This window comes from Telmatherina bonti, assembly GCF_933228915.1.
Source record: "Telmatherina bonti genome assembly, chromosome: 14".
NCBI classification, from domain to species: Eukaryota; Metazoa; Chordata; class Actinopteri; order Atheriniformes; family Telmatherinidae; genus Telmatherina; species Telmatherina bonti.
In genome coordinates, this window is record NC_136612.1 from 1,335,167 (window position 1) to 1,362,457 (window position 27,291).

The window sequence follows — 27,291 nt, forward strand, 5'->3', positions numbered from 1 at the left end:
CTTTGCTGGAACCTGTCCCCGTCCGGCCGTGGTCCCTTCCTCTGGGTTGATCTTTGCTGGAACCTGTCCCCGTCCGGCCGTGGTCCCTTCCTCTGGGTTGATCTTTGCTGGAACCTGTCCCCGTCCGGCCGTGGTCCCTTCCTCTGGGTTGATCTTTGCTGGAACCTGTCCCCGTCCGGCCGTGGTCCCTTCCTCTGGGTTGATCTTTGCTGGAACCTGTCCCCGTCCGGCCGTGGTCCCTTCCTCTGGGTTGATCTTTGCTGGAACCTGTCCCCGTCCGGCCGTGGTCCCTTCCTCTGGGTGATCTTTGCTGGAACCTGTCCCCGTCCGGCCGTGGTCCCTTCCTCTGGGTTGATCTTTGCTGGAACCTGTCCCCGTCCGGCCGTGGTCCCTTCCTCTGGGTGATCTTTGCTGGAACCTGTCCCCGTCCGGCCGTGGTCCCTTCCTCTGGGTTGATCTTTGCTGGAACCTGTCCCCGTCCGGCCGTGGTCCCTTCCTCTGGGTTGATCTTTGCTGGAACCTGTCCCCGTCCGGCCGTGGTCCCTTCCTCTGGGTTGATCCCAATGAACTGCCTGAAAAATAAAAATGTGTGTGTTCAGATCTGGTGTTCACTTATTAAGGTTTAAACACAACAAATTCTATAGCTGTATCGGGAACACTGCCCTTTGCTACACGGGGTGTGAGTGTGTTCCATTTTAGCTTTTTTAATTCTGTCATCTGAACACCTGAAAGGATTTATGGAAGGTGGCAGTTTTCACTGGCCTAATTAGTGGCTGGAAAGTTGTTTTAACAAGCTCCAGGAATCCGGTGTTTTGGGCAGTTAGTATTGTATCTGTGAGATTAAATTTGAGCTACACAAGGTCCTCAAAATGTATCTATCTGGTAATAGAAGCTGAAGAATGTAACTATCCAGGCATCTCACCTCTGAATGAATTCCAGTATGCATGCCGCCTCATCTTGGTTCTGAAGAGTGACGGCGTAGAAAAAGCAGCAGAATGTCCAGTCAGAAAAGTCGTCTGGATGATAATGTGCTCTTCAAGGCGGATGATCCAGTGGTGAATACGGCTTCCCGGTGTTTCACCTGAAACTACAAAGTAACACCTGTCAGCACTGACTTCAAATTCCTTTATGTCATTGCTACATTACAAAAGCATGCAAGGGAAACAGAAAACCTTTCAAACATTCACAAATAACTGCTATTCTTTTAATGAAAACACATCATTTTACTATATTTAGCATGGAATAGTTTGAAGGACTTTAAATTAAAGGTGCATATTTTGTCTTGTGAAATTGTGTTGCAACTGAGAGACTCTTAGGTTCCTTTTTTTCCCCAGTATTTTTAAATCTTGTGAAGAATTTCACACTTTTTTCTGACATCCAGAAAACCTACAAACTATGTAATTATATTATATATGAGAGTGTCCTTTCAACATCAGCTTCCATGTCACATGCCTAGGACACAGTCACAAAGGAGACACTGTATCTCATGACCTAAATAAAGAAGGACGTTTTGCTGGTCAGAAAAATAATAGCATTATAGAAAATAAACAGAAAAGTAACTTTCATTTGCATGAAGCATCAACCAGGGTCTTAGAGTGAGACATCATACGTTGGACAGCTTTAGGTTTGAACCCAGTGAAAGGACTTCCCAGACATCTGTACTGGTGAGTTTGGTTTCTAAGAAATCCATAAAAGACCGGAAAACTAAATAAATATAAATTATTAAACCAGAGACAATATAGATTTAGAGTAAAGGGTTCAACATCCTGTGAAATAAAAGAGGCAACAGAAGAAATAATTAATGCATCAGTTGCCATATTCAGGAAAGCATCTGATAAATTGTCATTAAAACTGAAAACACTAAGGTAATGGTCTTTGGCAGTTATAAAAATAAGGTAGATATATAATTAAATGATTGAATATACAAAGAAAATGAAATTCCTGGGGCTGATATTAGATGATAAAATGACACGTACGTACATCAGACACGTACGAAACAAAGTGGCTAAAACATCCCATCATAAATGAAATGATGGATTACCATATTTACCAGTTACTGGATTATCAGTTACTTTACATACCTTAGTCTTCATTGATATGACCTTACTTACAGTACTGTGTAGAGGTCTGGGGCAAAGATTATAACAATCTTTGTTTTTACAGTCTAAGTCTTACTAAAATTCCAGGACCTGGTTGATTTTCACACAGCACAACTTCTGCTTCAGGCTAGCAGGAACTTCTTACCACACAATCTTTTCAGGTTAGAAGCAGCAGGAAAGGTTTCTGTCTGTCTGTGGGCTGAAACTGTGGAACAAGCTGGGAGAAAATCACAGGCAGTGTCCAAAAGTCCAGAAATTTTAATCAGTATACAAAGACATGAGAACTGAGCAGTAGAGAAATAATATAGACGTATTAGATATGAAGACATATTATACAAACCAAGTATAGAGATATAATTGTTGCTGTTGTTGTTTATATTATTGTTATGATTACTCCATCACTGTAAATGAGTACTGTAATCGTATAGATTATGACATAATAAGGATAATACAGGTATCACTTTTACACTGAGTTGCGGTTGCACTGCTGTTTCTGTTATAGATATTGTATAACATAACTTCATCACTGGGGAGGGTTTATATATAAACTTATGCTTCTAACCACTCCTTTAGAATGTTTTTCTCACATATTTATTTTCTTTTTTTGTTTTTAGATCTGTCATTATGATCAAATAAACTTTCTAAACCTAATCTCAACAAAAACTGTCCACCAGCTCAAATGTCAGGAATGTATTCTGTGTTGGGCAAAGTAATATGAACCCACAGCAGCTAAACTGTAAAAATAAACAAATCCAAACTTTTTAGAGAAAAAAACTAACCATAAAACTTTTACATAAAAGATTTCCTCCTGTCAATAGAGAGATATACATCGCACATGTACTGAGACATGAAGACATTTCCCCAGACGTAGTTGCGCAACGTTCATCAAAACGCTGCAGGTTGTAAAATGACGGGAGGCGGATTATTTTGTTAGTCACACGGTTACGTGACAGCAACAGAACAGTATTTGAGGGAAAATTGCAGTGTTGTTTTAAAGCTGCACTTTGCAGAAGAAGAATTTCATAGTTAGCTAACACTGGATGCAACTCACCTTGTAAATTTGAAAGATCTGATTTATTTCCAGCTCTGGTCCCACCACGTTGTCACAGTTTGCTTCCACCCTGAAATCAGTGTTTAAGACGTTACTTGCAGTTCCAGTATAACCTGCCGCTTAGAAGAGACGGAATATTGGGCATAAAACTTAACATTAGCTGCAGGCTACATGTAGCTAACCATAGCTGGAAGCATTGACCGCGTCAGAAGCCAGTCACGTGATCCGACGTTAGAATCACTCCGAGGTTTGCTGTTTGTAGCTCAGTCTCAAACCGGACTGGAAAAATTTCACGTTAATCTGAGTCAAGTCCAGTGCATTATTCACTTTGACAAGAATTAACTGAAAGAAAATAGTTTTAATGACAGACAGTCAATAATGCATGACAAAAGTTTGATCAGTTTTAAAATCTGATGGTACCAGCACAATATGTATTGAATTCTAATGTTATTCAAAAGTAAAACAAAGAAGCACTCACCTCACAGTTCACCGGATGACGATGGATAGAAAATCCCAACTTGAACACGTGTGGGCTCCATGCAGCGTTCAAGATGCAAAAAATACTGTAAAGTCCGGTTTTTTTCCTCTTTGAGCAACAATACTATAGAATACTGTTATCTTCCATCTAAGTAATTCTGCCAATCAAAATGAACAGTAATGAACTGCATTTAACAATAACAGGATCATACTGTTGATGTTTTGGGGTAAATTTACAGTCATTTCTAACAGTCTGGCAGGTTGGAGGTTGTGTACAGCGAGTCAAGAAGCACAATGTTTTGAGTTAATTTGGCTAATTTCTCTGTCCTGGATTTAAGGTTTATAAGAAATGATTTCCCCCTGATAAAGGCTTTCATCATGTCCCAAACCACTGAGGCATCATGTCCTGTTGACCTGCGAAAAAAAAACCCTTTTGGAAATGAATTTTACAAAGTCCATGTCTAACAGCAACTGTGTATGACTTCTAAAAGTGAACTTTTATAGAGATAGAGGCGTGATCTGATATGACAACTGATTCAACCAGAAATGAAGGGTAACGGCTTATTACTGACAAGGAAGAAATAAATTCTTGCGTTGGTGTGGTGGACATGGGAGATGAATGAGTTTGTGCTGAATGAGTCATAGGTTAAAAAAAACCTCAAGGGTCCGTAATATTAAACTAATTCATGGCTTGAATCACTTTGGGTGATCTGCTCTGAGGAGCTGAATTTGGGGCTGGAATGGTCCAAGGAAAGACTCATCCAACAGTTAAAATCCCCTTCTAAGGTTAATTCAGATGTGGACAAGTCTGCACCAGCTGTGCTGGCAGGGCCACTTGCTAACAGCAGGAGACGGATGGCCTGCTGCTGAAAGGAGCGCAAGGATACTTCAGGCACAGTTGGCCAAACTGATTTCACATGAAGATGGCGGGTCTGGAGGGAAATATTGGACCATTTCATGAAACTTCTGAACAATGGAGTTGTTCTCTCTGAACACAGACAGATATAAGTATTTTGTGCTTGCCAGCAGTATTAATGCGAGTGTAGTTGTACCAACGTCTTTCAGTGTTCTGGGAGAAAAGACTAATTTGAGACGTGCTGACGTTGCGGTAACGTATTGTGTCATTTCCTGTTTTCCTAGCGTGTGTCGCTGTGCATTGCTACGAGCTGTAGGCTCCTTTAACCTCTTTCTATCTATCGCTAACAAACCACTCACTGTAGCACACAAAATCTTCCCAGACCACTGTTTTATAAATTGCTTTTATTTTCGGGATCTTATATATATATATATATATATATATATATATATATATATATATATATATATATATATATATATATATATATATATATATATATATACACATATAAATGTGTGTGTGTGTGTGTGTGTGTGTGTGTGTGTGTGTGTGTGTGTGTGTGTGTGTATAAAATGGTGGGCTTGACCAATAATAGTCATTATTGAAGACAGGGTTCTGTCCAGGGCCAAGCTGTACCTGGTCTTGGTCATGGTAAGTCCCACCATCAGGACCAGCTTTGTAATTATTGCAAGTTTCTGGAACAGTCCTACTTTAAATACCTGTGAGAAATGAAAAAAGAATACAGTAGGAATAAGCTCTCAAGTGTCACAGTTTTCTGTAATTCTTCTCATTTTCATTTTGGAGAGAGAAGTATAAGTTAATGCATAGATGTTTTTGTCTATCAAGATAAATTCATGCATCTCCATGCTTCTTAAAAATGTATATACACATTAAAAGCAACATATAGATGTATGATGATGTCTTAATAGACTAAATAAACCTTTAAATTAAATTTTCCACCAGTCCCAAAAAGGTGTTGTTTTTTTTTTGTTGTTTTTTTTTTACCTCCTGTTAATTTAGGTTTTATTTCATTTATTCCTCATTCATTCTTCTTTAAGCATGAAGATGTCCTTTAAAATTATATACATCCATAAATTATACAAAATAAATGTGTTACTAAATAATATCAAAGGTCCTTTTCCTGCATTTGTCATCCTAGAGGGCTGACTCTGCCTGGCACAGAATATACTGTCTGTTCTGTCCTGAAATGAGCTTCATCTGCAGCTTCTGGTTCTGCAGGCTGGGAGAACAAAGTTAGTTAACATCTCCAGCTTCTGGTTCTCTAGGCTGAGAGAACAAAGTTAGTTAACATCTCCAGCTTCTGATTCTCTAGGCTGAGAGAACAAAGTTAGTTAACATATGCAGCTTCTGGTTCTCTAGGCTGGGAGAACAAAGTTAGTAAACAACTGCAGCTTCTGGTTCTCTAGGCTGGGAGAACAAAGTTAGTTAACATCTCCAGCTTCTGGTTCTCTAGGCTGGGAGAACAAAGTTAGTAAACAACTGCAGCTTCTGGTTCTCTAGGCTGGGAGAACAAAGTTAGTAAACAACTGCAGCTTCTGGTTCTGCAGGCTGGGAGAACAAAGTTAGTTAACATCTCCAGCTTCTGGTTCTCTAGGCTGAGAGAACAAAGTTAGTTAACATCTCCAGCTTCTGGTTCTCTAGGCTGAGAGAACAAAGTTAGTAAACATATGCAGCTTCTGGTTCTCTAGGCTGGGAGAACAAAGTTAGTAAACATCTCCAGCTTCTGGTTCTCTAGGCTGGGAGAACAAAGTTAGTAAACAACTGCAGCTTCTGGTTCTCTAGGCTGGGAGAACAAAGTTAGTAAACATCTCCAGCTTCTGGTTCTCTAGGCTGGGAGAACAAAATTAGTAAACATCTCCAGCTTCTGGTTCTCTAGGCTGGGAGAACAAAGTTAGTAAACAACTGCAGCTTCTGGTTCTCTAGGCTGGGAGAACAAAGTTAGTAAACATCTCCAGCTTCTGGTTCTCTAGGCTGGGAGAACAAAGTTAGTTAACATCTCCAGCTTCTGGTTCTCTAGGCTGAGAGAACAAAGTTAGTAAACATCTCCAGCTTCTGGTTCTCTAGGCTGGGAGAACAAAGTTAGTAAACATCTCCAGCTTCTGGTTCTCTAGGCTGGGAGAACAAAGTTAGTAAACATCTCCAGCTTCTGGTTCTCTAGGCTGGGAGAACAAAGTTAGTAAACATCTCCAGCTTCTGGTTCTCTAGGCTGGGAGAACAAAGTTAGTTAACATCTCCAGCTTCTGGTTCTGCAGGCTAGAAGAATAAAGTTAGTAAAATCTGCAGCAAATTTTCCAAAATGCTCAAAATGCATTTAAAATGTTTTTAAAACAGAAACAACAAATTAGCAGAAGTTATTTAAATCATAAGAACACACATACCTGAAAAGTGGGAACCCACTGACGGAGACGTCTCGCGCTGCTCAGACTGGGACGCACGCTGCTTGCATCCACCGCATTAATTTTGTGGAAGTTAGATTTGATCAAGGTCAACTTCTGCACCTGGTAAACATTGATATCTGTTGAAGTAACATCAACACCAGTGGTCAGCTTGGACAGTGTATAATTAGCAACTTGTGACATGCCTGCCCATGTAAAGAAGTATCGGTCTAGGGATGAGCCCTATATAAGTGACTGGCTTTCTCCTGAAGGAGGCCTTCCCATTTGTCCCATTGGAGATGTGTTAGTCTGTAATAAATGTAGTCTCTTTTGCCATCATTGGCTGCTGCCTGTAGCATCAATAGAATAGAATTTATCCACAACAATTTAACGTAGAGGGATTATTATGACTCTTTGTAGCCTGTACGTCTTATATCATCTGCAGGCATTATTTATCAATCACGAGGCTCAACAGACAGATCAAAGATAACTCAGCTGGCAAATATATTCAAAACCGTTTTAACATTAGCAAAATGAAAAAGAAAAAAAAAAAAAAAAACAACTCTTAGTGCGTTTCCCAGCTTGAGATATTGGTGGTGTGGCGTGAGAGCGTGTGAAGTCACGCAAATGCGTGAGTCTCATGGCCAATGCGTGAGAGTTGGCAGCTTTGTTGTGTATATATGGGAATCACTCACCCACTCCAAAACCCTTGCTGTGCCTCTCATTTTGATGTGGACTCTGTATGGTAGACACCGCTTACATCCTTCACCTGTGTCTTTCATTTTGACACACATTTGAACTGGCAAAGTTACAAAAGAAGCCAGGTGCTTCTCAAGCATTCCTCATATACAATGGATGCTTTGGCTCCCACAACATGCTCTGCCATCTTTACTTGGGATGGCCGGAGATCACATGTCGAGTCACTGTTTGTGCAAGTCTCTGGAACAGTATCCTACTCTGGGATCAAATCATGCACTGTCTCATCCAAACCAAAGACTGGAAGCTTGTCGAGGCATGGAACTTGATTCAAAGCTCTGCCAAATCTGTTGTGGTAAAGACAGCTTTCTAAACTGCTTAATCCAATTCAGGGTTGTGGGGAAGCTGGGCCTATCCTTTTAGGGGGAAAGGCAGGGTACACCCTGGACAGCTTGCCTTGCAGGGACACACAGAGACAAATAACCACTTGTGCTCACTAGAGACCAATCAACCTAACATCATGTCTTTGGAGGGTGGGAGGAAGCTGGAAAACCCGGAGAGAACCCACACATACACGAGGAGAACATGCAAACTCCACACAGAAAGGTCACTGTCCAAACCTCGCCCAGCCAAGGATCGAACCAGTGACCTTCTTGCTGTGAGGCCACAGTGCTAACCACTATGCCACCATGCAGCCCTTTTGATGTTGTGGTTGCTAAAACACTTCATTCATCTAAAGTGTCAAAGGAGTCACCTCCATATTTCAGACTAAATGATGCACATATCCATGTAGCTTGTACTGTAATGTCAAATACTGTGTAGATACCATGTAAATAATTAGAGAATAACCAATGCTCATTGCTGTGTTTACTCATATTTTACTTTCTTTTGTTTCTACTTTGTGTTTATGTTAATTTATCTAACTCTTTTTTGCTCATTCTTTGCTTATTTTAAATACAACTGAGAACAACTAGCCACTCAATTTTCTGGTTTGTTTTGCACAAATTGGCAAATAAAGTGATTCTGATTCTAAATATCTGTATTTTGTGAAGAAAGAATTACAAATAAAAAGTCGTAGTCAGTGTATTCATCCACAACATTGAAACATTTTCATGAGGATATTGTGACAATAAATGTTTGATTCTGACCTTTGCCCTAAATCACCCCAAATTTTAATATCTTCTTCCTTTGGACATTGTATACCAACATGCAACCATCCATAAAATCTGACCATTACCCCAGGAGATATCTTGCTCACAAACAGGGTCAAAATCAACCGGCAGAGTAACATCTGGTAAAGATTAGATGGAAATGGTCAATACTGAAGAAAAACAACTGAAAAACTTATTTAAGTTATCAAAGTGTGAAAGCAATCACAGAATACTTTTTGAGATTGTCTGCAGTTTGTTGTACAAACTGTGTATATTTAGAAATAAACCAGGGAGTTGTCATTTTGAGAACACACTGAAGCCATGTTAAAAGCCATCATTATAATTCCGGTGTAATAAGGTGTACATAATGAGTAGCAAAACACACCGGATAGAAAGTGAGGGCACATCCTCTTCATCTCCACTGTCCTTTTCCTGTCTCTGTACAGGCCTTTCAAGTGGAGACTCATCAGCCAAGTCATTTCACAGATTCACAAAACATTCAAAATAAGCTATTTAATTACTAGCATACATTATAATTTCACACAATGAAACAAAGATTCCAAATTCATACTCACGTGCTATTTCTTAGATCATTAATAGCTCCTTCATCAACATGTTGTCCACCATCAATGCTCATCTCACTTAGGCTTGTTAAAACATAAACATTCATCTGTAACATGAGAAATTTTAAAGGGGCGTATGTGGAGAAACTGCCACGGACTAGACTCTGCCTCCATTCAAGTTCAGCCAATTCATGAGACTTCGTGTCTGCTTTTTCAAGTTCCAAGGTTGCCTTGTCTCCTTGCCTTACAAATTAAAAAAATGCAAGAATGACACAGTGTATAAACAGTATGTGTACTTATAACAACCTCTATGTTAATTAATATCAACAATTAGAAAGATGGAATACATTGCACAAACACACAAAACAGATGCAGGGGTTAAAACATCCTGGCAAATTCCAACTGTATGACAATAATGTACATCTTGGGTTACACCTGTCAGTATCACTGGAGCCAACGCCTGACATGGTTTCCACATGGCAGAAACCTCTCCATTGGTGTTGAGGTTTCAGGCCCTTTTTCAAATCTTATGAAAGAAAAAAGAACAATGAATAACTAAAATAGATTTTTAGCAGATACAAAGTTTCTGTACTGCAAAGTAATGACCATACTGCATATAATAGTGCAAGTTAGCAGATGTACAAAAAACTATCCACATTCAGTTTGGAATGAAATGAAAATATGAAAACCAAGCAAAAAAATGAATAATAATTTCTGTCATAAGTAGGTTTGAGAGTTAAGACCTGCTGTGTGATGTAGCCAAGACATTCATGCTACGCTTGCTTTCTATGCGGTTCATTGGAGATGTGACGTCACGTGTCATTTTGAAAAGTTACAAAAACCAAACTAAACTCTGGATATACGGAGCTAAGGAAAAAGGACGTGTGTCCATGCAGATAAGAACTTAGAAAAATTCTAAAGTTTAGTTTAATGGCATTTTTGTTAAATTTATAGATGACTTCTAGGTAATATAACGGCAGAGATCAGTTGTTGTTGCTGGCAACATAAGTTAGCCCTTTCCGAGCAAAACTTTTGTGGTAATGTTGTGATCCACCGCTCTAGCTACAAAATCACTATCCTCACCACGGGGTGATTTAACTGGGAGAAATTTATCATTTTATTTAACGCTCTGTTTGGTTGTTTTACAGTTGCAATCCATGCCATAGACAGAGCTGTGAAACGCCGGGCGCACATGGCGACCAAATCAAAAGAGTTTGTCTCACTCGGCAAATGTTCGCACATGGCATCGTTTTCCTCTGATGATAGAGAACCAGTCTTCGCCATAATGAGAAGAACTTCTGGTCATATCAGCGTTTATTCTGAAATAGAGTGGCAAAGTAGCCTAATGTAGAAAAATGTAACAGTCCGCTACACAACCGATGTCATGGCGTCTTGGTGGAGTGGATTTTCTGAGCCTCCCTGAAGGCCTCTTGATTAGACGCTGATGTCCTGCGCCTGTGCCTCCGCCTTCTTAAGCAGCAGTCTTCCCCCCTTCTGACTGCCAGATCATCAGAGCTTTTTCCCTGCACGCATCCAGCCTTTTGAATATCTTCCTGATCACCTGTGACCTGTTTTGTCCCTCCTGGTTTCTGAGTCTGCCTGTCCCTGTCTGGATCCCTGCCTCTGCTGATTAGGTCTTTCTGGTTTTGGAATTCTGAACGCCTACTGGATTTAGGATTTTGGATCATGTCTTCCTATTCCCTGTTCCGGAAACTATTCCTTGGGAGAAGCAAGCTGGTGGATTTTTACGTACCAGGAATCCAAATAAAGTCTCTACTTTTGACAGTTCTGAGGTTTTTCTGAGTGTTTGTGGGTTCAGGCTGTTGAAATCGTTACAACCGCTGAGTATCCGTTACCCCCAAAACTTAGCATCGCACCATTTCAATTCCAAGCTCTCGGCAGCAGCTAACTGCTAATTGTGTGTAAATTAATACTTACTGGTAAAAGAAGCAACGTTGCCAACTCTGCATCAGACTTCAGCCCTTTGTTGCTGCTCGGTTCTCTCCAGCGCGTGAAGGCAACGCCGTGTTTTCTATCAAAGAGCTTCTGAGACTCGTACCATACTCTTTTCTTTTTTCCAGAAGCTGACTCTGGTGGTGATATTCCTCGCTTTGGAGTGACTTCATCCATGTTTTATTAGTGTGAATGTCTCAGCAATCTCATTGTGCAGCTTTTCCTCTTCCACGAGAGATGACTGTTTGAAACGCTGGCCAGGTTACCCGCTCTTCGCCAGCCCCGACGAGGGCAGGAATCGCTTGTGAGCTGTAGCTCAGCGCCTCTCTGCAATAAATTAGCTTACACTCCCCCTACTGGTGGAAAAAAGTACTTTTTTCTTTTACTGGTCGGAAAACATTCAAGAAGGGTCTTCGTCATTATTTAATTTAAACTTGTAATTTAACACATCAAATATGGACAGACTGGAACCTACATGATTAAAAAACGATCTAATTATGATTGTAGTTAATTTATTAGTTAATTTATATTTAAAATATTGAATCTTACATACTCTACTTTTACAAGAGGTCCTACAAGAGGACTGATGGTAACTGATATGGATTTAATTGAGAATCACACCTCACATTACTACAGTTAGTAGCACCATTCATTTTGAACACTCTACAACCCAAGCTTAGACTCTAGTATAGATAGATCATCGCTTTTCAATGACAACAAGAAAGAGACCATGACTTATTTTAATGAATACTAACCTTGAGATGTGGAAGGTGCAATCACAAACACTTTCTTCGCTGTGATTTCTTCGGTTTTCGGAATCACGGGCCTCTTCAATCCGCACTCAACATCCGTGCGGGTACAGTTCTCAGCTCAAATGAGGAGAGCTACATGATGGCACTTGCCCTTCCCGATAGCACAGTCGCAAATGCTTGTGTTTATTTCCTGTCCCTCAATGTACACTTGAGTAAAAACCACTTTGCTAACCCTCATAAAATAGCTCTAACACTGCTAAAAGACAGAATGCAATGTTCTGGGTTGCACTAGGTGGTGCAAACAACAAGCTAGTTAATATCCTTAGCTGTCAAACGTGTATTGGTTTTGTAAGACATTACATTGTAAGCTAAGTAAACAATAGTTACCTCATATAGAAAAAATAGCTTGATACTGACACCCTGATGTCAGAGTGCTTGTAGGGGGCCTAATTGGAAAACAGTGTTGCAATGTATTCTAATTTATCACAGGTGCAAATGCTGGCACCTCAACCTCATAAATTCTCTCTCTCTTTCTTTATAGAAGCCTGTACTTTCCCTTTCAGACTTCCACCTGCCAAGACAGTAACATTTACAACTCTGAGTTGTAGGAGTTTAGATCTTTTTTCACTTACTTTGGGAAGTTGGCTAAATATGGTGTCACTGTGAAAAACATACATGGCTACAGCCATTTTGCTTGTATTTGCCACTGCGCTAAAGAGATTCTTTTCTTGGGCTGGTTTTGTAAGTCTGACTGGGTTTCCAACTTTACTTCCACATTCTATTGATAAGTTGGCTGAGCTGAAGATATCTCCATGGTATTCTGCTTATCATCCTCAATCACATGGAAGGTTTTGAAAGATTCCATGGGACCCTTAAAATTATAAGAATGTGTGGAATCTCATCCTAAAGAGTGGGAGGAATCCTTGCCATTTCTTTTGCCAGCTGTCCATGACAATCTAACTGATTCTCTGGGTTTTAGCCCATTTGAGCTTATCTTTGGTCATGACAATATGGGTATTAGTTTAAGGGAAAGGTGGTCCAATTGGTTGGGCTGGGCAACATCTTACAAAATGTCATCTTGTTGGACACAGCTACAGTTACACCAATTGAAGCTGCTAGGAAACATTGAACTGTGACCTAGCTGCAGATGAAAGTCAGATATGATCGCAAGTCAGTGAAGAGTTTTTGTTGGCAAGAATGGCAAGAAATGGCAGAGTTTCATCCTACTAACGAGTAGTAGAGCAGATCTACACTCCCTCTCCACAGCTACGCTCCACCAGTGAAAGACACCTTGTGTTACCACCAATACGTGGGACTAAACCACCAGCCAGACTCTTTTCCTCTGATGGTGGAATGATCTCCCAAACTCTGTCTGCTCTGCAGAGTCCCCGTCTACTTTTAAGAGCAAGCTGAAGACTCAGCTCTTCAAGAACTTCAACACTTTTAGCTGTTTTTGTACAACTGGACAGTCCACTAGCACTTTCCTATGGTGTTTGATTTTGTCCTTGTGTTGTTCTCACTTATATGAAAGTACTTTGGATAAAAGGGTCTGCTAATTGACTGTAGAATAGAATAGAAAAGAATTACATTCTTAGTACTCCAGAAAAAAAGGTGTAAATATGGCCCTGTCCTATTAATGTTTTGAAAGTCTATGAGAGCCCAGTAACTATAGTACGGTATGCCATCTTAACTCACCTTAGGGGGGAATGGGGACATAGTTTTGAAGAATATATTTAACTCTCCGGCTGAGGTGGTAAATGGACTTGTACTTCTATAGCGCTTTTCTAGTCATACAGACCACTCAAAGCGCTTTACACTACTTGTCACATTCACCCATTCGCACACACACTCACTCAACACACTCATACCCCGATAGGCACATCGGGGGGCAGTTTGGGGTTCAGTGTCTTGCCCTAGGACACTTCGGCATTTCAGGGGAAGCCTGGAATCGATCCCCCAACTTACCAGTTGAAGGACAACTGCTCTTCCTCCTGAGCTACAGCTAACAGTAGGTGTTAGGTTGTGCAATACAGGGGCTCAAGCAGTGTTGGAAGATAAGTTGCATCATCTAACTCCTTCTCAGAGGCAAGAAATTGTCAAGCTAGTCAACTCTTATCTTGATTTATTTCAAGACATACCCAGAAGAACCAATGAAACGGTGCATGATATCAATGTGGAAAGCTATAAAAGCGCTTTCTTATCGGATCTCCTGTCTTAAGAAGAAAGTAATCCATGCTCAGGACTGGGTTAACTGAACCCACTGATGGGGCATGGGGCTTACAGGTGGTGTTAGCAGCTTAGAATGGCAGGCCAGATTGCTTTTGTATTGACTTCAGAAACGTCAATGGGCTTACAAAGTCTGATGCTTTTCTTATTCCTCGGTTGGGGGATTGCAAGTGGGTCATCCCAAATATGTGATCAAACCCGGTGCAGGTGCCATTGACAGAGTGGGGTAGTGAAGTGTCTGCATTCATGACACAGTATAGGCTGTATCAATTGAAAGTATTGTCATTTGGTATTCAGAATGCCCCAGCCACAGGAAAGCGGAAAGTGACAGCATTTCTGTGATGCTTCAGAAACGCATCGCAGCCGACCTTGTAGGACCACTCCCATTGTTGCAGGGCTCAGCTACGTGGTAACCGGCCAAACCCAGCTACAGGAGATCCGGTGTCTCGGGTCAGAACTCTGGAGACAGACCATCTCAGAATGGCAGTGATTGGGACCACAGGTAGGCCCTCTCCCCCTTTTCAGCTGATGGCTGGATTTTCTTGTATGTATGCTGCCGAGCTCTAGACACTTCTAGATCGGTCACAGTAAAGCGGATTACATGCAGGATTGGTCTATGTTGTGACAAAAGTCTAATTAAGTTTTTGGGATGTTCATTTTCTGATCTGAAAATTTTTTATTATTGACCCCCAACTTAATCCAACCAGTGGAAATAAGAGGATTTAACGTAATTAAAGTTAGATGGGCAGCTCAGCATTAATAATGTGCAGCAAATCTAATGCTTCTGAATTGTAAAAACAAAAGTTATGAATGTTTGGTTATGAATGTTTTGTCCTGAAGGACAAGAATTAGGGTTTCTGTCTTTTTTGTTTATTTTTTGACGAAGGACAAAGTAAGTGTTTGTGTTCCCTTCTTACCAGAGTACAGTTGATTTCCAGACTGCTGAGTGCCTGCAGAACTACTTGTTTCCTCATGTTAACGTATTTTTGTTCCCCATCGCACAAAGACAGGGACTGATGAACAGGTTTCTGGAAAGAATTAGCAACAGAAAAACATGGAATTTTACTCAGACTCACTGAGTCAATCACAAGTCTTAAGACAGACATGAGAAATCTTTTAATATGTTTTTTATGTCTGTGTTGGAAACTTAGAAACATATAACTTTTGGAATCTAGATATATGTTCAAGAAAAAAATCCAACTAAACTATACCTGTTCCTGAACCAACTTTAATTTAATTTATTAATAATTCTAATATTCCTATTAGACGTCAGTCTCTCTTTTTTCAGAGACCAGTTTGGGAACATACAGCATAGTAGAGATGTTCCTGATACACAGATATCACTATCAATGGAGAACATGGAACACTCAAGTGAAAGATTGGAACAAAGATAAAATAGTGAAATGAAAATACATTTACAGTTATGTTTTACAGCAGAGAATGTCTTTTGCTGAGTTCTGCAGAACAAAACCTTCAGTTATCAGGCTTGTCTTTGTGGACCAGATCCCAGTCTGCTTTCTGGAACCAGAATCAGGTCCCAGTTGGCCTTAGGAAGCAGGACCAGATCCCAGAACCAGAATCAGGTCCCAGTTGGCCTTAGGAAGCAGGACCAGATCCCAGAACCAGAATCCGGTCCCAGTTGGCCTTAGGAAGCAGGACCAGATCCCAGAACCAGAATCCGGTCGCAGTTGGCCTTAGGAAGCAGGACCAGATCCCAGAACCAGAATCCGGTCCCAGTTGGCCTTAGGAAGCAGGACCAGATCCCAGAACCAGAATCCGGTCCCAGTTGGCCTTAGGAAGCAGGACCAGATCCCAGAACCAGAATCCGGTCCCAGTTGGCCTTAGGAAGCAGGACCAGATCCCAGAACCAGAATCCGGTCCCAGTTGGCCTTAGGAAGCAGGACCAGATCCCAGAACCAGAATCCGGTCCCAGTTGGCCTTAGGAAGCAGGACCAGATCCCAGAACCAGAATCCGGTCCCAGTTGGCCTTAGGAAGCAGGACCAGATCCCAGAACCAGAATCAGGTCCCAGTTGGCCTTAGGAAGCAGGACCAGATCCCAGAACCAGAATCAGGTCCCAGTTGGCCTTAGGAAGCAGGACCAGATCCCAGAACCAGAATCAGGTCCCAGTTGGCCTTAGGAAGCAGGACCAGATCCCAGAACCAGAATCCGGTCCCAGTTGGCCTTAGGAAGCAGGACCAGATCCCAGAACCAGAATCCGGTCCCAGTTGGCCTTAGGAAGCAGGACCAGATCCCAGAACCAGAATCCGGTCCCAGTTGGCCTTAGGAAGCAGGACCAGATCCCAGAACCAGAATCCGGTCGCAGTTGGCCTTAGGAAGCAGGACCAGATCCCAGAACCAGAATCCGGTCGCAGTTGGCCTTAGGAAGCAGGACCAGATCCCAGAACCAGAATCAGGTCCCAGTTGGCCTTAGGAAGCAGGACCAGATCCCAGAACCAGAATCCGGTCGCAGTTGGCCTTAGGAAGCAGGACCAGATCCCAGAACCAGAATCAGGTCCCAGTTGGCCTTAGGAAGCAGGACCAGATCCCAGAACCAGAATCAGGTCCCAGTTGGCCTTAGGAAGCAGGACCAGATCCCAGAACCAGAATCAGGTCCCAGTTGGCCTTAGGAAGCAGGACCAGATCCCAGAACCAGAATCCGGTCCCAGTTGGCCTTAGGAAGCAGGACCAGATCCCAGAACCAGAATCCGGTCGCAGTTGGCCTTAGGAAGCAGGACCAGATCCCAGAACCAGAATCAGGTCCCAGTTGGCCTTAGGAAGCAGGACCAGATCCCAGAACCAGAATCCGGTCCCAGTTGGCCTTAGGAAGCAGGACCAGATCCCAGAACCAGAATCCGGTCCCAGTTGGCCTTAGGAAGCAGGACCAGATCCCAGAACCAGAATCCGGTCCCAGTTGGCCTTAGGAAGCAGGACCAGATCCCAGAACCAGAATCAAGTCCCAGTTGGCCTTAGGAAGCAGGACCAGATCCCAGAACCAGAATCAGGTCCCAGTTGGCCTTAGGAAGCAGGACCAGATCCCAGAACCAGAATCAGGTCCCAGTTGGCCTTAGGAAGCAGGACCAGATCCCAGAACCAGAATCAGGTCCCAGTTGGCCTTAGGAAGCAGGACCAGATCCCAGAACCAGAATCCGGTCCCAGTTGGCCTTAGGAAGCAGGACCAGATCCCAGAACCAGAATCCGGTCCCAGTTGGCCTTAGGAAGCAGGACCAGATCCCAGAACCAGAATCAGGTCCCAGTTGGCCTTAGGAAGCAGGACCAGATCCCAGAACCAGAATCCGGTCCCAGTTGGCCTTAGGAAGCAGGACCAGATCCCAGAACCAGAATCAAGTCCCAGTTGGCCTTAGGAAGCAGGACCAGATCCCAGAACCAGAATCAGGTCCCAGTTGGCCTTAGGAAGCAGGACCAGATCCCAGAACCAGAATCCGGTCGCAGTTGGCCTTAGGAAGCAGGACCAGATCCCAGAACCAGAATCCGGTCGCAGTTGGCCTTAGGAAGCAGGACCAGATCCCAGAACCAGAATCCGGTCCCAGTTGGCCTTAGGAAGCAGGACCAGATCCCAGAACCAGAATCCGGTCCCAGTTGGCCTTAGGAAGCAGGACCAGATCCCAGAACCAGAATCCGGTCCCAGTTGGCCTTAGGAAGCAGGACCAGATCCCAGAACCAGAATCCGGTCCCAGTTGGCCTTAGGAAGCAGGACCAGATCCCAGAACCAGAATCAGGTCCCAGTTGGCCTTAGGAAGCAGGACCAGATCCCAGAACCAGAATCCGGTCCCAGTTGGCCTTAGGAAGCAGGACCAGATCCCAGAACCAGAATCAGGTCCCAGTTGGCCTTAGGAAGCAGGACCAGATCCCAGAACCAGAATCAGGTCCCAGTTGGCCTTAGGAAGCAGGACCAGATCCCAGAACCAGAATCAGGTCCCAGTTGGCCTTAGGAAGCAGGACCAGATCCCAGAACCAGAATCAGGTCCCAGTTGGCCTTAGGAAGCAGGACCAGATCCCAGAACCAGAATCCGGTCGCAGTTGGCCTTAGGAAGCAGGACCAGATCCCAGAACCAGAATCCGGTCCCAGTTGGCCTTAGGAAGCAGGACCAGATCCCAGAACCAGAATCAGGTCCCAGTTGGCCTTAGGAAGCAGGACCAGATCCCAGAACCAGAATCCGGTCGCAGTTGGCCTTAGGAAGCAGGACCAGATCCCAGAACCAGAATCCGGTCCCTGTTGGCCTTTGGAAGCAGGACCAGATCCCAGAACCAGAATCAGGTCCCAGTTGGCCTTAGGAAGCAGGACCAGATCCCAGAACCAGAATCCGGTCCCAGTTGGCCTTAGGAAGCAGGACCAGATCCCAGAACCAGAATCCGGTCGCAGTTGGCCTTAGGAAGCAGGACCAGATCCCAGAACCAGAATCCGGTCCCAGTTGGCCTTAGGAAGCAGGACCAGATCCCAGAACCAGAATCCGGTCCCAGTTGGCCTTAGGAAGCAGGACCAGATCCCAGAACCAGAATCAGGTCCCAGTTGGCCTTAGGAAGCAGGACCAGATCCCAGAACCAGAATCAGGTCCCAGTTGGCCTTAGGAAGCAGGACCAGATCCCAGAACCAGAATCAGGTCCCAGTTGGCCTTAGGAAGCAGGACCAGATCCCAGAACCAGAATCCGGTCCCAGTTGGCCTTAGGAAGCAGGACCAGATCCCAGAACCAGAATCCGGTCCCAGTTGGCCTTAGGAAGCAGGACCAGATCCCAGAACCAGAATCAGGTCCCAGTTGGCCTTAGGAAGCAGGACCAGATCCCAGAACCAGAATCCGGTCCCAGTTGGCCTTAGGAAGCAGGACCAGATCCCAGAACCAGAATCCGGTCGCAGTTGGCCTTAGGAAGCAGGACCAGATCCCAGAACCAGAATCAGGTCCCAGTTGGCCTTAGGAAGCAGGACCAGATCCCAGAACCAGAATCAGGTCCCAGTTGGCCTTAGGAAGCAGGACCAGATCCCAGAACCAGAATCAGGTCCCAGTTGGCCTTAGGAAGCAGGACCAGATCCCAGAACCAGAATCCGGTCCCAGTTGGCCTTAGGAAGCAGGACCAGATCCCAGAACCAGAATCTGGTCGCAGTTGGCCTTAGGAAGCAGGACCAGATCCCAGAACCAGAATCAGGTCCCAGTTGGCCTTAGGAAGCAGGACCAGATCCCAGAACCAGAATCCGGTCCCAGTTGGCCTTAGGAAGCAGGACCAGATCCCAGAACCAGAATCCGGTCCCAGTTGGCCTTAGGAAGCAGGACCAGATCCCAGAACCAGAATCCGGTCCCAGTTGGCCTTAGGAAGCAGGACCAGATCCCAGAACCAGAATCAAGTCCCAGTTGGCCTTAGGAAGCAGGACCAGATCCCAGAACCAGAATCAGGTCCCAGTTGGCCTTAGGAAGCAGGACCAGATCCCAGAACCAGAATCAGGTCCCAGTTGGCCTTAGGAAGCAGGACCAGATCCCAGAACCAGAATCAGGTCCCAGTTGGCCTTAGGAAGCAGGACCAGATCCCAGAACCAGAATCCGGTCCCAGTTGGCCTTAGGAAGCAGGACCAGATCCCAGAACCAGAATCAGGTCCCAGTTGGCCTTAGGAAGCAGGACCAGATCCCAGAACCAGAATCAGGTCCCAGTTGGCCTTAGGAAGCAGGACCAGATCCCAGAACCAGAATCCGGTCCCAGTTGGCCTTAGGAAGCAGGACCAGATCCCAGAACCAGAATCAAGTCCCAGTTGGCCTTAGGAAGCAGGACCAGATCCCAGAACCAGAATCAGGTCCCAGTTGGCCTTAGGAAGCAGGACCAGATCCCAGAACCAGAATCCGGTCGCAGTTGGCCTTAGGAAGCAGGACCAGATCCCAGAACCAGAATCAGGTCCCAGTTGGCCTTAGGAAGCAGGACCAGATCCCAGAACCAGAATCCGGTCCCAGTTGGCCTTAGGAAGCAGGACCAGATCCCAGAACCAGAATCCGGTCCCAGTTGGCCTTAGGAAGCAGGACCAGATCCCAGAACCAGAATCCGGTCCCAGTTGGCCTTAGGAAGCAGGACCAGATCCCAGAACCAGAATCCGGTCCCAGTTGGCCTTAGGAAGCAGGACCAGATCCCAGAACCAGAATCCGGTCCCAGTTGGCCTTAGGAAGCAGGACCAGATCCCAGAACCAGAATCAGGTCCCAGTTGGCCTTAGGAAGCAGGACCAGATCCCAGAACCAGAATCAGGTCCCAGTTGGCCTTAGGAAGCAGGACCAGATCCCAGAACCAGAATCAGGTCCCAGTTGGCCTTAGGAAGCAGGACCAGATCCCAGAACCAGAATCAGGTCCCAGTTGGCCTTAGGAAGCAGGACCAGATCCCAGAACCAGAATCAGGTCCCAGTTGGCCTTAGGAAGCAGGACCAGATCCCAGAACCAGAATCAGGTCCCAGTTGGCCTTAGGAAGCAGGACCAGATCCCAGAACCAGAATCAGGTCCCAGTTGGCCTTAGGAAGCAGGACCAGATCCCAGAACCAGAATCCGGTCCCAGTTGGCCTTAGGAAGCAGGACCAGATCCCAGAACCAGAATCAGGTCCCAGTTGGCCTTAGGAAGCAGGACCAGATCCCAGAACCAGAATCAGGTCCCAGTTGGCCTTAGGAAGCAGGACCAGATCCCAGAACCAGAATCAGGTCCCAGTTGGCCTTAGGAAGCAGGACCAGATCCCAGAACCAGAATCCGGTCCCAGTTGGCCTTAGGAAGCAGGACCAGATCCCAGAACCAGAATCCGGTCCCAGTTGGCCTTAGGAAGCAGGACCAGATCCCAGAACCAGAATCAGGTCCCAGTTGGCCTTAGGAAGCAGGACCAGATCCCAGAACCAGAATCAGGTCCCAGTTGGCCTTAGGAAGCAGGACCAGATCCCAGAACCAGAATCCGGTCCCAGTTGGCCTTAGGAAGCAGGACCAGATCCCAGAACCAGAATCCGGTCCCAGTTGGCCTTAGGAAGCAGGACCAGATCCCAGAACCAGAATCCGGTCCCAGTTGGCCTTAGGAAGCAGGACCAGATCCCAGAACCAGAATCAGGTCCCAGTTGGCCTTAGGAAGCAGGACCAGATCCCAGAACCAGAATCAGGTCCCAGTTGGCCTTAGGAAGCAGGACCAGATCCCAGAACCAGAATCCGGTCCCAGTTGGCCTTAGGAAGCAGGACCAGATCCCAGAACCAGAATCCGGTCCCAGTTGGCCTTAGGAAGCAGGACCAGATCCCAGAACCAGAATCAGGTCCCAGTTGGCCTTAGGAAGCAGGACCAGATCCCAGAACCAGAATCAGGTCCCAGTTGGCCTTAGGAAGCAGGACCAGATCCCAGAACCAGAATCAGGTCCCAGTTGGCCTTAGGAAGCAGGACCAGATCCCAGAACCAGAATCCGGTCCCAGTTGGCCTTAGGAAGCAGGACCAGATCCCAGAACCAGAATCCGGTCCCAGTTGGCCTTAGGAAGCAGGACCAGATCCCAGAACCAGAATCAGGTCCCAGTTGGCCTTAGGAAGCAGGACCAGATCCCAGAACCAGAATCAGGTCCCAGTTGGCCTTAGGAAGCAGGACCAGATCCCAGAACCAGAATCAGGTCCCAGTTGGCCTTAGGAAGCAGGACCAGATCCCAGAACCAGAATCAGGTCCCAGTTGGCCTTAGGAAGCAGGACCAGATCCCAGTCTCCTTTCTGGAACCAGAATCCGGTCCCATTCTAGCTTCAGGAAGCAGACCTCCTTTCTACTCGACCAATTCGTCTTGAAACCTTCCTTTTTAATAAATTGTCAGGTCTGGTTTGGTGACCCTGACTGGGAGCCAGTCTGCCGAGGCAGCTGGGGGACGTCCCATGATACACTGGGCTCCTCTCTGTGGTCTTTACTCTTCATGTAGAAACATCTCACGTTGTGGTAATTCATTCCTTTCTCTTCTTCAGGCTTAGTTATGGTACTTATTGACTGTTGTCTGTTGGTGTTCCACATGAAGGTCTTTATATTGACACGTTTATTTCAAATGAAACTTGTGAGGATTCTTTAAATAAATAAATAAATAAAGCCTGTCCTGAACAGCATTATGACATCAAAATGACAGACTTGTGCTGAACAAATTTATATTTCCAAGAGGAGCCTTTTGAATAGGATGGTCCCCTTTTTCCTTAAATTCTATGATTTATTGTATTTTTTGTATAATAAAAAATAACTTTTTGCCTGTTTGTTTGTTGTTATTTCTGTTTAAAAGACCAGAAGTAAAGAGGAAAGGATGAGAAAGAGGAGAAAGAGTGGAGAGGAAAAAAAGATAAAAAGGGAGAACAGCTGAAAAAAGTAGAGAACAAGGCACAGCAACTGTTGCACCTTCTCACCAGATAAACTAACCATCTTCTACACCTAAAAAAAAAACATAGATAACTGCAAACAGATCAGCAACCTGTATATTTGCAAAGTGATTTGGGAGGATCTTAATGGAGTTGCATGAACTAAATTTCAAATGGACTTAACTGAAGTGGATTATGTCAGTAAAAGTGTTTGGGATGATTTTACAATGAAAACTATAATTGAACTGAGCCTCGAGGGAATACTAAAGGAAGTTAATGTTTATGTTATTATATTTAGGTTATCTGTACTCTGTATCACATGTAAAAAAAAAAAATTGAGCACACCAAGGATAGATAGGTAAATTAAGGATTGTGATGATCAGTTAACCAAAAAACACTCATTTTAATGGTGAGTGAAACATTCATCTAATTCAGACTGATTTTCAAAAATGATAAAGATAAGAGAATGTCCTCCAATTAACAATAAAAGGTTATAGGTAATTCATGTCAACATCCCCGTGCTGGATGACCCCATTCTTAATTCATTCAATTAAATAGCCAATATATCGGAGTATGCAGCTGATTGCATGAAAAAAAATATGCAGAAGCTGCTCAACATAAAGGACGTTATTAAAAACCAAATTATGTTGTTTGTTCTGTCAAAAGCTTCTTCAGCTGATTTTTTCCTATTATTTATTTATTTTTCAAGTATTTTGTACTTTTAAAATCTGGGATCTATATATGTATACTGACTGGATTCCAGCCAACCTAGGACCTCAGTATTTATATTTGGATTTAACATTTCCAGTTTTAGTCAACTCACTGTGAGTTCTGGAAAAATGCAGAAAATATGAAATTTTCTCAAAGCAGTTAAGTCCTCTTGAAAAACAACGTAAATATTTTAGAATATATCTTTTTCTGTGCTGAGGTTTTTGTAAACTGGTCAAAAATGTTTTTTCATGTGCAAAGTTATTCAAATTTAGTTTTATCCCATAATCTCCGGTTTTATCATATCTGAATAAACTTTGGCTATTAGTTACAAACTTGATGGTAATATTTAAATACAGAGCAGTGCAAACTAAATTTAAAATGCACATGAAAGCATTCAAAATGATCTGAAGTAAATCATTACAGACAATACATCACATATTGGCATTTGAAATGATTTCCAATGAATATCTCACCTCTAAAGTGATGACATGCTCCATGTTGTCCACTGCTTGCAACAAAATAACCATCCAAAGACATGCTCTTCCTGTCTGTATCTGCATTTTGTCTGACAAAATTCCTTTTGAATTAGAAAGCAGAAGTTCTGTTTGCCTCTCTGCAGCTACAACAGTCAGTGCACAAGTTACACACACACACACACACACACACACACACACACACACACACACACACACACACACACACACACACACACACACACCTAGTAATTATTGCCATGTGTTTCCAACTGAGAAGAATATTTCAAACATGAACCAGATGTTTATTCAAAACAGACTTAAAGGTTTTGCTGAAGTAGAGAGAAGTAGAAATATCGCTGAAAATGTATGGATCCCATGTCACGAGCACCACTGCCATGATATGGGCTCACCTCCATTAAATAGTTTTATTTTCTCAGGAAAAGAAAAAAGAAGTCAAATCTTAAGTTACGCAATGTAAGTAGCAAGACTATACAGAGTGCTGCCAGAAACCTGGGGGTGGGGGATGGTTGATGACAGCAACATGACTGCATATAACACAGTTTGGAGATGGTGTTAACAGTTTCTATCTGGTTTCACTAGTGTCTAGCTGTTTTGGACTGTTTGGATCAGTTTTATAGTCTTCACAAGAATTCAAAATTTTGGACTTGTTTTAATGGTCAGGACTAGTTTTGAACTGTTTGGAACAAGGGCAAGCAGTTTCTAGCTGGTTTTCTGCAGTTTCTATTAGTTTTTAACCATTTGAATCAGTTTTACAGTCTTGACAAGTTTTTAAAAAGTTTGGACTTGTTTAGAGCAGTTTTTCACAATTTTAAGCCAGATTAAGCAGTTTCTATATGCTTTCAGTAGTTACTAATAGTTTTTAACAGTTTAGAAATGGTCTTAGCAGTTTCTACATGTTTTTGACTGTTTGGATGAGTTCAAACTGATCCAGTCAAAAACATGAAACACGCATGTGTGTTAAGCAGGATTTAAATTGGGAAAAAGCAAGGTTTACAATGGTTAAAACAGGTTTAGCCATGGTAAAAGTAGGTTTTAACATGGAACGAGCAAGTTTTAAAGTGGTAAAAAGGGTTTACACTGGTTAAAGCAGGTTCAGTAGTGGTAAAAGCAGGTTTTGAAGTCGTAAAAGCAAGATTTGTGCAGCTTAAAGCAGGTTTAGCAGTGTTAAAAGTAGGATCAGCAGTGATAGAAGCAGGTATAAAAGTGGTAAAAGCAGGTTTTAAAGTGCTAAAAGCAAGTTTACCCTGGTTAAAGCAGGTTCAGTAGATGTAATAGTAGGTTCAGCAGTAGTAAAAGCAGGTTGTAAAGCTGTAAGTGTGAGTTTGCCAGATGCAAAACCTGGTTTTACATTCGATAAGAAACTTTCGCAGTGGTAAAAGTGGCTTCAGCAATGGTAAAATCAGGTTTTGAAGTGGTAAATATAGGTTTACCAATAGTAAAACCTGGTTTTACACTGGTTAAAGCAGGCTTAGGAGTGATAAAGTAGGTGTTGAAGTGGTGAAGGTACGTTTTAAAGTGGTAAAACCAGGATTTTACACTCGATGAAGAAAGTTTGGCAGTGGCAAAACTGGCTCCAGCAGTGGTAAAAGCAAGTTTAGCAATGGTAAAAGTAGGTTTTAAAGTGGTCAAAGTAAGGTTAACAGTGGTACAAGCAGGATTTAAATTGGTAAAAGCAAGGTTTACACCAATTAAGACAGGTTTGGCCATGCTAAACATAGGTTGTAACATGGTAGGAACAAGTTTTAGCAGTGGTAAAAGCAGGATCCAGTTCCTGGGTGCCTCGTCTGCCCCTCCCTTGTGTGCAATTTCCTCCTCCCAGCTTCATCATTGCCTCATATGTTTCACCTGTGTGTTCTCTCCCTTGTGAGTATTTAGGTGCCTGGCTGTTTCTGTTTCTTTGCCAGATCATTTTGTTTCCTTACTGCGCGATCCAGGCCTTTTCTCTGATGTTTTTCTCCAGAGTCCTTGTTTTGTCCTGAACCTTGGGTTTCTTTTTGTTTTTGAAAGAACTGTTGGAGCTAACTACCTGTCCAGCGTGTGTCCACCACCTGACCTGACAATTAAAGCAGGTTTAGCAGTGGTAAAAGTAGGTTCAGCAGTTGTAAAAGCAGGTTTTAAAGTGCTAAAAGCAAGTTTACACTGGTTAAAGTAGGCTTTGCAGTGAAAAAGGCAGGTTTTGAAATATATATATTTAAAAGACATCCTGTAATGAGTTACTGTGAGGATCCGTAATGTTAGCCAATGGTCCAGACACAATTTTGGGTTTGTACTTATGTCAATTCATTCAAATTTGATTGATTTATTTTTTTTCTGTGGACTTTTTCCAGTTTCCACTTCAGAATTAACATTGAGTGTGCAGAAGCCACCAAACATCATCAGCCTGTCTGTACCATCAAAGCCAGCCTCTAGCTCATCACCCAGGGTTGCACCAGCTGAACTTCCACTGGCAGATGATGGAGTTGGTAAACCCAACATACCTTTGCCAACTTTTGTCTTGTTGGCATAAACTTAAAAGTTTTTGCAATGGATCACTTTAAAAATTTTAATCCATTCAGTCACTGTCCACATCGATGTGAACACTATTTACTATGATTGAGATTTTTTATTCGACCTGTTTATAAACTAAACACCCTAAGCATACATTTAAATACATTCAATATTAATCCAACTATTATGCTGTCTGAAAAACAGTTCTTTAAATGACATAACCACCAACCCTCTCTCCTCCCCCGTCTTTTTTTAATTTTTTTAATTTCATTTCTCCCGAATCCATTTAAGCAAGGCAGGACAGTCAGAAGATAAAGGCAAGACACGATAAAACTTTGACTAAAATGTACAAGAAGGCCAAAACAAAACCCAACCAAAGTGATGTTGCTCAAATATTGGATCTTGAGTTTGAAGCCAGACGGTCTTTCATTGATGGAGAGGTTACAAAGGAAGAAGACCGAGCCTCACAAATCTTTGAGGCATACCCATGCTTTAAAGACATAAAACATGTAAGTTTCTTATGGTTTGTTTACTTTTGTGGCTGCTGTATATTTCAGAATAAGTTATCTTTAAAATGTTTTCTTCTAGGTAATGGATGAGCTATGTCCCATTTTTGGTGGCTCCAACCGCAAGTACATGGAGGACATGAAGGGAAGCTGGCGAGACTTCTGTGCCAAAGTACAGTTTTTTGGAGTGTGGAAGAAGGTCTTCAAAGCACCTTTCCCACTGGATGTGCGTACAGGTAAGTTGCTGTTTGGTGTATTAAAACTTGTCAGCTGTGTTCAAAGCACTCCCTGAAACGTATGTCTTTATTTTTCTCTTCCATAGCGGATTTCACCATTTCCCTCTTAAATGCACTCCCATCACTCTTCATCAGCTCCACCATCAAAACGGCTTGGAAGTGCCAGCGAGGCTCTCCGAGACATCCTGAAGGTAACAATATTTTTATTGATATACCAGTCACCACGTCCATTACTTGTCATTGAAGTAGATTTTTTATTCATAGCAAGCCTCCTTCCCCAGTTCTACTGTTTGATGGAACAACCAGCTT

General features: G+C 43.3%; 1 protein-coding gene across 1 annotated transcript in view; it reads right to left on the reverse strand.

Moving 5' to 3' along the window:
• Positions 1-23,856, reverse strand: part of LOC306765167 (cytosolic phospholipase A2 gamma-like) — a 59,485-nt gene extending 35,629 nt beyond the window's left edge. Inside the window, exons 1-2 of the mRNA XM_079252537.1 lie at positions 23,730-23,856; positions 15,141-15,251 (exon numbers count right to left, since the gene is read on the reverse strand). Coding sequence (XP_079108663.1) covers positions 15,141-15,251; positions 23,730-23,816 — 198 coding nt within the window. The 5' untranslated portion in view covers positions 23,817-23,856. The remainder of the gene's footprint in view (positions 1-15,140; positions 15,252-23,729) is intronic.
• Between the last annotated feature and the right edge of the window lie 3,435 nt (positions 23,857-27,291).